The 14,296-nt window shown below is 38.9% G+C and overlaps 1 protein-coding gene across 1 annotated transcript; it reads left to right on the plus strand.

Annotated features, from left to right (window-relative positions):
• The first annotated feature begins 12,385 nt into the window (after positions 1 to 12,385).
• LOC144573717 (uncharacterized) lies at positions 12,386 to 13,328 on the plus strand. The gene is made up of 2 exons (XM_078323470.1): positions 12,386 to 13,216; positions 13,299 to 13,328. Exons 1-2 carry the CDS (start codon positions 12,386 to 12,388, stop codon positions 13,326 to 13,328), a joined length of 861 nt encoding a protein of 286 aa, XP_078179596.1.
• Positions 13,329 to 14,296: the final 968 nt, after the last annotated feature.

Raw genomic sequence — 14,296 nt, forward strand, 5'->3', positions numbered from 1 at the left:
ATACAACACTCCAATTGAAGGTGTTTCAGAAACTCTACTAATATCTTTATATGGCAAGATAATAGGGCATTTACTATCCAAATACAACACTACAATTGATGGTGTTTGCAGCACTCTAGTAGTGTCTCCAAATGGCAAGATAATAGGGCATTTACAACTCTAATACAACACTGTAATTCAAGGTGTTTAGAGCACTCTAGTAGTGTCACTATATGACAATATAATATGGCATTTACAACCCTAATACAACACTCCAATTTAAGGTGTTTGGAGCACACTAGTACTGTCTCCATATTGCTATAAAATATGGCATTTACAACCCTTATTCAACACTCCTATTGAAGGTGTTTGGAGCATTTACAATCCTAATACAACACTTCTATTGAAGGTGTTTCGAGTACACTAATAGCAAGATAATAGGGCATTTACAACCCTAATACAACACTCGAATTAAAAGTCTTTGCATAACTCTAGTACTGTCTCCAGATGGCACTATAAGAGGGTAGTTGTAACCCTAATACAGCACTCCAATTGAAGCTGTCTGGATCACTCTAGTAGTCTCTCTACTTGGGATGATAAGAGGGCATTTACTACCCTAATACAACACTCCAAATGAAGGTGTTTCGAGCACTCTAGTAGTGTCTCTATATAGAATGATAATAGGGCATTTACAACCCCAATACAACACTCGAATTCAAGGTATTTGGAGCACGGTAGTAGTGTTTCTATATGGCAAGATAACAGGGCATTTAGAACCCTAATACAACGCTCCAATTCAAGGTGTTTGGAGCACTCTAGTTGTGTCTCCAAATTGCAAGATAATAGGGCATTTACAACCCTTATTCAACACTCCAATTCAAGGTGTTTGGAGCACTCATGTAGTGTCTCTATATGGCAAGATAACAGGGCATTTACAACCCTAATACAACACTCCAATTGAAGGTGTTTGGAGCACTCAGTAGTGTCTCCAGATGGAAAGATAATAGGGAGTTTACAATCCAAATACAACACTCCAATTGAAAGTGTTTGGAGCACTCTAGTAGTGTCTCTATATGGCAAGATAATAGGACATTTACAACCCTAATACAACACTCTAATTGAAGTTGTCTGGAGCACTCTAGTAGTGTCTCTAGATGGCAAGATAAGAGGGCATTTACTACCCTAATACAACACTCCAATTGAAGGTGTTTGGAGCACTCTAGTAGTGTCTCTATATAGAATGATAAAATGGCATTTACAACCCCAATACAGCACTCCAATTCAAGGTATTTGGAGCACTCTGGTAGTGTCTCTATATGAAAAGATAATAAGGTGTTTACAATCCAAATACAACACTCCAATTGAAGATGTTTAGAGCACGCTAGTAGTTTCTCTATATGGTAATATAATAGAGCATTTACAACCCAAATACAACACTCCAATTCAAGGTGTGTGGAGCACTCTAGTAGTGTCTCCAAATTGCAAGATAATAGGGCATTTACAACCCTTATTCAACACTCCCATTCAAAGCGTTTGGAGCACTCTTGTAGTGTCTCTATATGGCAAGTTAATAGGGCATTTACGACCCAAATACAACACTCCAATAGAAGGTGTTTGGAGCACTCTAGTAATGTCTACAGATTAGGGTATTTACAACCCTAATACAACACATATTGAAGGTGTTCGGAGCACTCTAGTAGTGTGTATATGGCAAGATAATAAGGCATGTACAACCCTAATACAACACTCCAATTGAAGGTGTTTGGAGCACTTAGTAGTGTCTCCAGATGGAAAGATAATATGGAGTTTACAATCCAAATACAACTCTCCAATTGAAGGTGTTTGGAGCACTCTAGTAGTGTCTCTATATGGCAAGATAACAGGGCATTTACAACCCTAATACAACACTCCAATTGAAGGTGTTTGGAGCACTCAGTAGTGTCTCCAGATGGAAAGATAATATGGAGTTTACAATCCAAATACAACACTCCAATTGAAGGTGTTTGGAGCACTCTAGTAGTATATGGCAAGATAATAGGGCATTTACAACCCTAATACAACACTCTAATTGAAGTTGTCTGGAGCACTCTAGTAGTGTCTCTAGATGGCAAGATAAGAGGGCATTTACTACCCTAATACAACACTCCAATTGAAGGTGTTTGGAGCACTCTAGTAGTGTCTCTATATAGAATGATAAAATGGCATTTACAACCCCAATACAGCACTCCAATTCAAGGTATTTGGAGCACTCTCGTAGTGTCTCTAGATGAAAAGATAATAAGGTGTTTACAATCCAAATACAACACTCCAATTGAAGATGTTTGGAGCACGCTATTAGTTTCTCTATATGGTAAGATAATAGAGCATTTACAACCCAAATACAACACTCCAATTCAAGGTGTGTGGAGCACTCTAGTAGTGTCTCCAAATTGCAAGATAATAGGGCATTTACAACCCTTAATCAACACTCCCATTCAAAGCGTTTGGAGCACTCTTGTAGTGTCTCTATATGGCAAGTTAATAGGGCATTTACGACCCAAATACAACACTCCAATAGAAGGTGTTTGGAGCACTCTAGTAATGTCTACAGATTAGGGTATTTACAACCCTAATACAACACATATTGAAGGTGTTCGGAGCACTCTAGTAGTGTGTATATGGCAAGATAATAAGGCATGTACAACCCTAATACAACACTCCAATTGAAGGTGTTTGGAGCACTTAGTAGTGTCTCCAGATGGAAAGATAATATGGAGTTTACAATCCAAATACAACACTCCAATTGAAGGTGTTTGGAGCACTCTAGTAGTGTCTCTATATGGCAAGATAATAGGGCATTTACAACCCTAATACAACACTCTAATTGAAGTTGTCTGGAGCACTCTAGTAGTGTCTCTAGATGGCAAGATAAGAGGGCATTTACTACCCTAATACAACACTCCAATTGAAGGTGTTTGGAGCACTCTAGTAGTGTCTCTATATAGAATGATAAAATGGCATTTACAACCCCAATACAGCACTCCAATTCAAGGTATTTGGAGCACTCTCGTAGTGTCTCTAGATGAAAAGATAATAAGGTGTTTACAATCCAAATACAACACTCCAATTGAAGATGTTTGGAGCACGCTATTAGTTTCTCTATATGGTAAGATAATAGAGCATTTACAACCCAAATACAACACTCCAATTCAAGGTGTGTGGAGCACTCTAGTAGTGTCTCCAAATTGCAAGATAATAGGGCATTTACAACCCTTAATCAACACTCCCATTCAAAGCGTTTGGAGCACTCTTGTAGTGTCTCTATATGGCAAGTTAATAGGGCATTTACGACCCAAATACAACACTCCAATAGAAGGTGTTTGGAGCACTCTAGTAATGTCTACAGATTAGGGTATTTACAACCCTAATACAACACATATTGAAGGTGTTCGGAGCACTCTAGTAGTGTGTATATGGCAAGATAATAAGACATGTACAACCCTAATAGAACACTCCAATTGAAGGTGTTTGGAGCACTCAGTAGTGTCTCCAGATGGAAAGATAATATGGAGTTTACAATCCAAATAGAACACTCCAATTGAAGGTGTTTGGAGCACTCTAGTAGTGTCTCTATATGGCAAGATAATAGGGCATTTACAACCCTAATACAACACTCTAATTGAAGTTGTCTGGAGCACTCTAGTAGTGTCTCTAGATGGCAAGATAAGAGGGAATTTACTACCCTAATACAACACTCCAATTGAATGTGTTTGGAGCACTCTAGTAGTGTCTTTATATGGCAAGATAATAGGGCATTTACAACCCTAATACAACACTCTAATTGAAGGTGTCTGGAGCACTCTAGTAGTGTCTCTAGATGGCAAGATAAGAGGGCATTTACTACCCTAATACAACACTCCAATTGAAGGTGTTTGGAGCACTCTAGTAGTGTCTCTATATAGAATAGTAAAATGACATTTACAACCCCAATACAACATTCCAATTCAAGGTATTTGGAGCACTCTAGTAGTGTCTCTATATGACAAGATAATAGGGCATTTACAACCCTAATACAATACTTCAATTGAAGGTGTTTGGAGCACTCTAGTAATGTCTCTATATGGCTAGAGAAGAGTGTAGTTACAACACTCGAATTAAAAGTCTTTGCATAACTCTAGTACTGTCTCCAGATGGCACTATAAGAGGGTAGTTGTAACCCTAATACAACACTCCAATTGAAGCTGTCTGGAGCACTCTAGTAGTCTCTCTACTTGGGATGATAAGAGGGCATTTACTACCCTAATACAACACTCCAAATGAAGGTGTTTCGAGCACTCTAGTAGTGTCTCTACATAGAATGATAATAGGGCATTTACAACCCCAATACAACACTCGAATTCAAAGTATTTGGAGCACGGTAGTAGTGTTTCTATATGGCAAGATAACAGGGCATTTACAACCCTAATACAACTCTCTAATTCAAGGTGTTTGGAGCACTCTAGTTATGTCTCCAAATTGCAAGACAATAGGGCATTGACAACCATTATTCAACACTCCAATTCAAGGTATTTGGAGCACTCTTGTAGTGTCTCTATATGGCAAGATAACAGGGCATTTACAACCCTAATACAACACTCCAATTGAAGGTGTTTGGAGCACTCAGTAGTGTCTCCAGATGGAAAGATAATAGGGGGTTTACAATCCAAATACATTACTCCAATTGAAGGTGTTTGGAGCACTCTAGTAGTGTCTCTATATGGCAAGATAATAGGGCATTTACAACCCTAATACAACACTCTAATTGAAGTTGTCTGGAGCACTCTAGTAGTGTCTCTAGATGGCAAGATAAGAGGGCATTTACTACCCTAATACAACACTCCAATTGAATGTGTTTGGAGCACTCTAGTAGTGTCATCAAATGGCTAGACAATTGGGCATTTGCAAACCTAATAAAACACTCCAATTGAATGTGTTTGGAGCACTCTAGTAGCGTCTCTATATGGCAAGATAATAGGGCATTTACAACCCTAATACAGCACTCCAATTGAAGGTGTTTGGATCACTTTAGTAGTGTACTTACGTAGAAAGATAATAAGGCATTTACAACTCTAATTCAACACTCTAATTGAAGGTGTTTGGATCACTCTAGGAGTGTCCCTTTATGGCAAGATAAATTGGACATTTACAACCCGAATACAACAATCCAATTGATGGTGTTTGGAGCACTCTAGTAGTGTCTCCAGATTGCAAGATAATAGGACAATTACAATCATCATACAACACTCCAAATGGAGGTGTTTGGAGCACTCTTGTAGTCTCTCTATATGGCAAGATAAGATGGCATTTACAACCCAAATACAACACTCGAAATGAAGGTGTTTGTTGCACTATAGTAGTGTCACCAGATGGCAAGATAATAGGGCAATTACAATCCTCATACAACACTCCAATTGGAGGTGTTTGGAGGACGTAGTCTCTCCATATGGCAAGATAATTGGGAATTTATAACCCTAATACAACATTCCAATTGAAGGTGTTTGGATTACTCTTGTAGTGTCTCTAAATGGCAAGATAATAGGGCATATACAACCCTAGTACAACACTCCAATTTAAGGTGTTTGTAGCACTCTTGTAATATCTCTATATGACAAGAGAAGAGTGTAGTTGCAACCCTAATACAACACTGCAATCGAAAGCATTTGCAGCACTCTAATAGTGTCTCCAAATGGCACCACAAGGGAGTAGTTGTAACCCTAATAAAACACCCCAATTGAATGCGTTTGCAGCACTCTACTAGTGTCTTCAGATGGCTAGACAATTGGGCATTTGCAAACCAAATAAAACACTACAATTGAAGGTGCTCGGAGCACTCTAGTAGCGTCTTTATATGGCAACATAACAGGGCATTTACAACCCTAATAAAACACTCCAATTGAAGGTGTTTGGAGCACTCTAGGAGTGTCTCTATATGGCAAGATAATATGGCATTTACAACCCTAATACAACACTCTAATTGAAGTTGTCTGAAGCACTCTAGTAGTGTCCCTAGATGGCAAGATAAGAGGGCATTTACTACCCTAGTACAACACTCCAATTGAAGGTGTTTGGAGCACTCTAGTAGTGTCTCTATATAGAATGATAAAATGGCATTTACAACCCCAATACAGCACTCCAATTCAAGGTATTTGGAGCACTCTGGTAGTGTCTCTATATGAAAAGATAATAAGGTTTTTACAATCCAAATACAACACACTCCAATTGATGGTGTTTGGAGCACTCTAGTAGTGTCTCCAGATGGTAAGATAATAAGGTATTTACAACATTAATACAACACTCCAATAGAAGGTGTTTGGAGCACTCTAATAGTGACCCCACTTGGAAAGATAATGGGGCATTTACAACTCCAAAACAACACTCCAAATGAAGGTGTTTGGGGCACTCTAGTAGTGTCCTTATATGGCAAGATAATCGGGCATTAACATCCCTAATAAAGCACTCCAATTGATGGTGTTTGGAGCACTCAAATAGCGTCTCTATATGGCAATATAGTAGGGCATTTACAACCCTAATACAACACTCCAATTTATGGTGTTTGGAGCACTCTAGTAGCGTCTCTATATGGCAAGATAAAGGGGCATTCAGAACCCTAACACAATACTCCAATTGAAGGTGTTTGGGGCACTATAGTATTGTCTGTATAAGGCCGGAGAAGAGGGTACTTGTAACCCTAATACAACACTCCAATTGAATGTGTTTGGAGCACTCTTGTAGCGTCTCCAGATGGAAAGATAATAATGCAATTACAAGCCTCATACAACACTCCAATTGAAGGTGTTTGGAACACTCTTGTAGTCTTTCCATATGGCAAGATAATTGGGCATTTACAACCCGAATACAATAATCGAATTTAAGGTGTTTGGAGCACTCCAGTAGTGTCTCCAACGGGCAAGATATAGGGTATTTATATCCCTAATACAACACTCCAATTGATAATCTTTCGACCGCTCTAGTAGCGTCTCTATATGGAAAGATAATAGGGTACAACCCTAATACAACACTCCAATTGAAGGTGTTTGGAGCACTCTTGTAGTCTCTCCATATGGCAAGATAATTGGGCATTTCCAACCCGAATACAATAATCCAATTGAAGGTGTTTGGAGCACTCTAGTAGCGTCTCTATATGGAAAGGTAATAGGGCACTTACAACCCTAATACAACACTCCAATTGAAGGTGTTTGGAGCACTCTAGTAGTGTCTCTAGATGGCACGATAATAGGGCATTTACAACCCTAATACAACACCCCAAACGAAGGTGTTTGGAGCACTTTAGTATTGTCACTATATGGCAAGAGAAGAGGGTAGTTGCAACACTAGTACAATACTCCAATTGAAGGTGTTTGGAGCACTCTAGTAGTGTCTCCAGATGGCAAGATAATAGGGCAATTACAACCCTAATAGAACACTCCCAATTGAAGGTGTTTGGAGTACTCTTGTAGTCTATCCATATGGCAAGATAATGGGGCATTTACAACTCTAATACAACATTACAATTGAAGGTGTTTGGAGCACCCTTGTAGTGTCTCTAAATGGCAAGATAATAGAGCATTTACAACCCTAATACAACACTCCAATGGAAGGTGTTTGGAGCACTCTAGGAATGTCTCTATATGACAAGAGAAGAGTGTAGTTGCTACTCTAATACAAGACTGCAATTGAAAGTATTTGCAGCACTCTAATAGTGTTTCTAGATGGCACCAAAAGAGGGTAGTTGTAACCCTACTAAAACACTCCAATTGATTGTGTTTGGAGCACTCTAGTAGTGTCCCTATATGGCAAGATAATGGGTCATTTACAACCCGAATACAACAATCCAATTGAAGGTGTTTGATGCACTCTAGTAGTTTCTGTAGATGGCAAGATAATAGGGCATTTACAATCCTAATACAACACTCCAATTGATGGAGTTTGGAGAACTCTAGTAGCCTCTCTATATAGCAAGATAAAACGGAATTTACAACCCTAACACAACACTCTAATTAAAGGTATTTGGGGCATTCTAGTAGTGTCTCCATATGGCATAATAATAGGGCATTTACAACCCTAATACAGCACTCCAATTGAAGGTGTTTGGATCACTTTAGTAGTGTATATGGCAAGATAATATGACATTTACAACCCCAATACAACACTCCATTTGAAGGTGTTTGGAGCACTCTTGTAATGTCTCTATATGAAAAGAGAAGAGAGTAGTTGCAACCCTAATACAACACCCCAATTGAAGTTGTTTGGAGCACTCTAATAGTGTACTCACAAGAAAAGATATTAGGGCATTACAACTCTAATACGACACTCCAATTGACGGTGTTTGGAGCACTCAAGTAGTGTCCCTATATGGCAAAATAATGAGGCATTTACAACCCGAATACAACAATCCAATTGAATGTGTTTGGAGCACTCTAGTAGTGTCTCCAGGTGGCAAGATGATAGGGCATTTATAACCCTAATACAACAGTCCAATTGAAAGTGTTTGGAGCACTCTGGTAGTCTCTCTATATGGCAAGATAATATGACATTTACAACCCTAATACAACACTCCAATAGAAGCTGTTTGGAGCACACTAGTAGTGTCCCCACATGGAAGGATATTAGGGCATTTACAACCCTAATACAACACGCCGATTGAAGGTATTTTGAGCACTCTAGTAGTGTTTCCAGATGGCAAGATAATAGGGAATTTACAATCCAAATACAATATTCCAATTGAAGGTGTTTGGAGCACTCTAGTAGTCTCTATATGGCAAGATAATAGGGCATTTACAACCCTAATACGACACTCCAGTTGGAGGTATTTGGAGCACTCTAGTAGTGTCTCCTGATGGCAAGATGATAGGGCATTTATAACCCTAATACAACAGTCAAATTGATGATGTTTGGAGCACTCTAGTAGCGTCTTTATATGGCAAGATTATAGGACATTTACAACCCTAATACAACACTCCAATAGAAAGTGTTTGGAGCACTCTAGTAGTGTCTCTATATGGCAAGATAATATGACATTTTCAACCCGAATACAACAATTCAATTGAAGGTGTTTGGAGCACTATAGTAATGTCTCCAGATTAGGGCATTTACAACCCTAAGAGAACAGTCCAATTGAAGGTGTTTAGAGCACTCGAGTCGTGTTTCCAAATGGCAAGATAATAGGGAATTTACAATCCAAATACAACACTCCAATTGAAGGTGTTTGGAGCACTCTAATAATTTCTCTATATGGCAAGATAATAGCGCATTTACAACCCTAGTACAACACTCCAATTCAAGTGGTTGGAGCACTCTCGTAGTGTCTCCATATTGCAAGATAATATGGCATTTATAACCCTTATTTAACACTCCAATTGAAGGCGTTTGGAGCACTATTGTAGTGTCTCTAAATGGCAAGATAATAGGGCATTTACAACCCAAATACAACACTTCCATTGAAGGTGTTTGGAGCACTCTTGTATTGTCTTTATATGGCTAGAGAAGAGTGTAGTTGCAACTGTAATACAACACTCCAATTGAATGTCTTTGCGGCACTCTAGTAGTGTCTCCAGATGGCACCATAAGAGGGTAGTTGTAACCCTTAAAAACACTCCAATTGAAGGTGTTTTGAGCCTTCAGAGAGCAAGATAATTGGCCATTTACAACCCTAACATAACACCCCAATTGATGGTGTTTGGAGCAGTCTTGTTAGTGTCTCTATATGGCAAGATAATATGGTACTTACAACCCTAATACAACAATTGAAGGTGTTTGGAGCACTTTAATAGTGTCCCAATATGGCATGATAATGGGGCATTTACAACCCGAATACAACAATCCAATTGAAGGTATTTGGAGTACTCTATTAGTGTCTCCAGATGGCAATATAATAGGGCATTTACTTCCCTAATACAACACTACAATTAATGGTACTTGGTGTACTCTAGTAGTGTCTCTATATGGCAAGATAATAGGACATTTACAACCCTAATACAACACTCCAATTGAACGTGTTTGGAGCACTCTAGTAATGTCTCTATATGAGAAGAGAAGAGTGTTGTTGCAACGTAATACAACACTGCAATTGAAAGTATTTGCAGCACTCTAATAGTGTCTCCAGATGGCACCATAAGAGGGTAGTTGTAACCATAATAAATCACTCTTGTAGGGCGCAAAAAGTTGGACGGCTAGGTTAGCTAATGGTGCGGACATGTTTTAAAACGAGGGAATGCTCCCGCATGGGGTTCAATGCTCTAGTTCTCCAAACGACCATGAGCAGGGCGCCGAATCTGGGGCATTCATTGGATATCTCTCTGCATTCCTCCTGGTTCACCCTTATGACGGACCTACTTTTCTTGATTAGTCCGTCGGGGTTTTATTAGTTGATTGTGGGGACGTTTAACTCCCGACGGGCGCAAGCCCCCGCTGTTAATAACATCAGAAAGACATTTCGAGTCAAGCTGAATACCTCGTTCATTCCAGGATTTGTGCCTATTGCTTGTGAACCGAGTAATGGGGCTAAAAGGGCTCATGTACTGTCATTTTATTGGTCGTGTGATTGGTTCTCGTTTATTTTGGTCATCTATGTCGTCATATGCATGTATATATTGCATGTGGTCATATGTACGCATCTATATGTATAACATATGTTATTTATTTGAAGAAATCATGATGCTTGTGTGAAGAGGGGTATTTTGGTTATTTTGTGGTATTGTGAAACTTTGTACATGTTGTCATTCTTTATTATGATATAAGATATATAATGTCTTTTGAGAACCATATAATTTTATTATGAAATCATGACATTTTGATTATGAGAAAGGCATTTTGGACATTTCGGGTTATGGATGAAGCTTGGACATATTCAATTACTACTTAGAATTGTAGAGAATTGAATTTGGGTTCATTTGGAATTGGTTTGAGTCGATTTGGACTTGAAACAAAGAAGTTATGGCCAAAAAGGGCTAAAAAGGGCTTGTCTGCGAAGATTTTTATACTTCCAGGGACTTATTTGTAAGTTTCCAGGGACTTTAGGTTATAATTTAGGCTCTTGACAAGGTATGAAGTGCAAAATAGGCTTTCAAGGGCCTGTTTGAAGGGATTTTTATACTGCCAAGGGCCTTTCTGTGAATTTCTAGGGACTATTCTGGTAATTTTGAATAAACAGAGGGGTTTATATGCAAAAAGGGACATCTTTTAATTATTTCTGGGCTTTGAGATTGGTGTTGGACCTTTCAGGATTTGGCTTTAAGATGTGTGCAAAAGAGGATTTTGATTAGATGGGTCTCAAGATTTGGGCTTTGGACTTTAATGAGTGCACTGGGCCTTCAATCAACGCACAGAGCCTCGGATTTCATCAGATGGGTTTTAAGATTCATGTCACATCATCTTAATTCGTTTAAATCATCATGAATCACTGACGGGGGGGGGGGGGTCCCACAAGTCAGTAAACGGTTAGTTCAATTTGAATTCAATTCGTTGGATCAACAGGTGCTTTAATATTCATGTGACCCGATGAACCTTAGGGTTCATCTCTGGCACGGCCGAGGGAAGAGGGCTCTCGTCGATTCCTGTCACGGCGGCTCTGACTGAGTATCCCATATTGATTGTCTTGACGTCAGGAGTCGATTGGTACCCTTGTCGGCGACTGGAGGTCATTGGAAACAGTGGTAAGGGCATCTACAGTACTCATCTGGTACTGATAACTCCTTGAGTCGATTTTGACCCTTCCTTTCACGATTTCCTTCAATTGTTTGATCATCTAAGATCGTACGAGGGTTCAAGGGCATCTGAACATATCAATTTCTCATTTGGAGAAGGTTTAACCATGGTTGATATTTTGTTGGTTCGGTTTCAGTACCGATTTGGTACCAATCAGCAATTTAGGGACATATGAACTAATTCAAAGATGCAGAGAGGTCATTCATACTATTTAGAAGTGTTTAGAGCTTAACCGAAACACTGATTCAATCTGCATTGGGTTCTGGTCAGCTGAAGGATATATGAACCTATATTTTCCATGATTTTAGATCCATTGTTAAGAAATAAAAGCTAAAGAAAACCAGTAATAGCCTCAGACTCGTGAGGGTATTTTCCATCATAGGCCCTTTTGGAAAAAATAAAGAGCTCACTGTATAGGAGCTTCAATTTATTTTATTCTTTGTTTAGGAACTGTACCGTTACATGTATGTACGGACAGAGATATTTTTTACCGTTATGTAGTCTGGCTATATAAGCCTTGTAACAAAGAGAGAGAATACAATAGAAATATAACATTTTACTCATCATAGCAAGCTCTCCAACAATCCTTATTAATTTCAACATGGTATCAGAGCATATCTGATCCAAAGAAAGCTTCCGCAAAATCTCTTCAACCAACAAAAATTAAAAAAGGGGCACTGTCAAAATGGTAGAATTTCTCCCAGATCCAACCGAAGAAGGTCAAAATCAAATCAATAACCAACACACCACCACAATAATAAGGCATTATGCTGATTTCAATTCATCCCAAAAACTAACCAATGTTCCTTTGAATGGAAAAAATTACATACCATGGGCCAAAGCAGCCAAAGTGACTCTCAAAGCAAAGCGCTTGCTCGGGTACATTAATGGCAGCAAGAAAAGACCCATGGAAGGCACTGAAGCTCAAGAGGAGTGGGATATGGTGGATAGTCAAGCAATGACGTTAATCTCCAACTCCATTGAACCACAGTTATCTACCTCTTTTTGGACTTGCAAAACAGCAGCTGAGCTGTGGCAAGCCATTGAGAAGCAGTTCAGTGATCAAAGAAGCCATTCTCAAATTTATCAACTCAAAAACGAAATAGGCAAAATCACACAAGAATCGAGAGATATACCCGACTTAATCGGGCATGTAATAGCCAAATACGAAGAGCTCAAATTGTACAGACCACCAACCACTGACCTCAGTGTGCTCCAAGAAAGAGAAGAGATGGACAAAATATACACCTTTTTGGCAGCTCTCGACTCAAGCTACGAAGCTGTTAGAGCACAGATCCTCCTTTCCAAAGAAAAATTGATATTTGACGATGTCACAGCTCGCATCCGACAAGAGGCAACGAGGCGAGTTGCAATGAAAACCGCCGACTTGAACCCAAAGCTGGAGGCTCATGCCTTCTCAGCCCAACACCTCAATGCCAACAAAGGAAAGGGAAAGGGGGAGATTGACAGGTGCTCTCACTGTAAGAGGGACGGACACACTCAAGAGAAGTGCTGGGTACTTCATCCCCATCTTCGACCCAAGAGAAATGATCGGAATCAAGAGGCAGTGAAGAAGAAAAGTTTTGTCCGAAACTTAGATTCGAAAGAGGGGGAGAAAAGGGGGCTGATTTCAGCGAAAGAGGAGACACATGGAGAAGAAAGGGACAGGAGCTTTGGTGCTACTGAGTCAAGTCGAAATGAAACAGAAAGGCTGGATAGACTTGAGTCTATGTTGGCTGCTCTGCTGGGCCAAAAAACGGGCCAAGGTTCAATTCAATTTCAATTAAATAGTGAGCACCAGCCCAAATTATTATAAAGTCGGTATAGATAATTTGGTAAAAAGCACCAGCCCAAATTATTATAAAGTCGGTATAGATAATTTGGTAAAAAGCACCAGCCCAAATTATTATAAAGTTGGTCCAGAGAATTTGGTAAAAAACACAGGAAAAACTAGAAACAGAGAGCAATATCAGAAGATAGACCATAAAATTAAATGTTTAACTATAGGTTTGTCAACCAAAAATGCCCCTCAAAATTGTACCAAATGGGTTCTTGATTCCGGTGCTACCAATCACATGACCGGAAACAAAAATTTGTTAAAAAATTATCATCCAATCAATGATGACCAATATTTTACGGTGGCCAACAATGAAAAAATTAAAATTAAAGGATGGGGCATGATTAGCATTTTCTCTAAAAGATTTCTTCAAGATATTTTTTATGTTGAGAATTGCTCAGTAAATTTATTATCTATTAGTAAACTTGCCAATGAATTAAATTGCGAGATTATTTTTAAGGAAAAAAATGTTGTTTTTCAGGATCTATTCACCAAGGAGAAGATTGGTGAAGGTTTTTTAGAAAATGAATTATATTTTTTGGATAGCAACAAGATTATTTTCAATACTAGGAAAAATGAAGATTTAAGTAAACTTTGGCACAAGCGAGTGGGACATCCTTCCGACAAGATACTTAAATTTATGTTTAATTTTACTAATATTGATTGTAGTAGGTGTGAAGTTTGTAAGCTTGCTAAGCATACAAAACTTCCTTTTTGTAATTCAAATACTAATAGTAATGAAATTTTTGAGCTAGTTCA

The sequence above is a fragment of the Carex rostrata genome, chromosome 22, assembly GCF_964058835.1.
Source record: "Carex rostrata chromosome 22, lpCarRost1.2, whole genome shotgun sequence".
NCBI classification, from domain to species: domain Eukaryota; kingdom Viridiplantae; phylum Streptophyta; class Magnoliopsida; order Poales; family Cyperaceae; genus Carex; species Carex rostrata.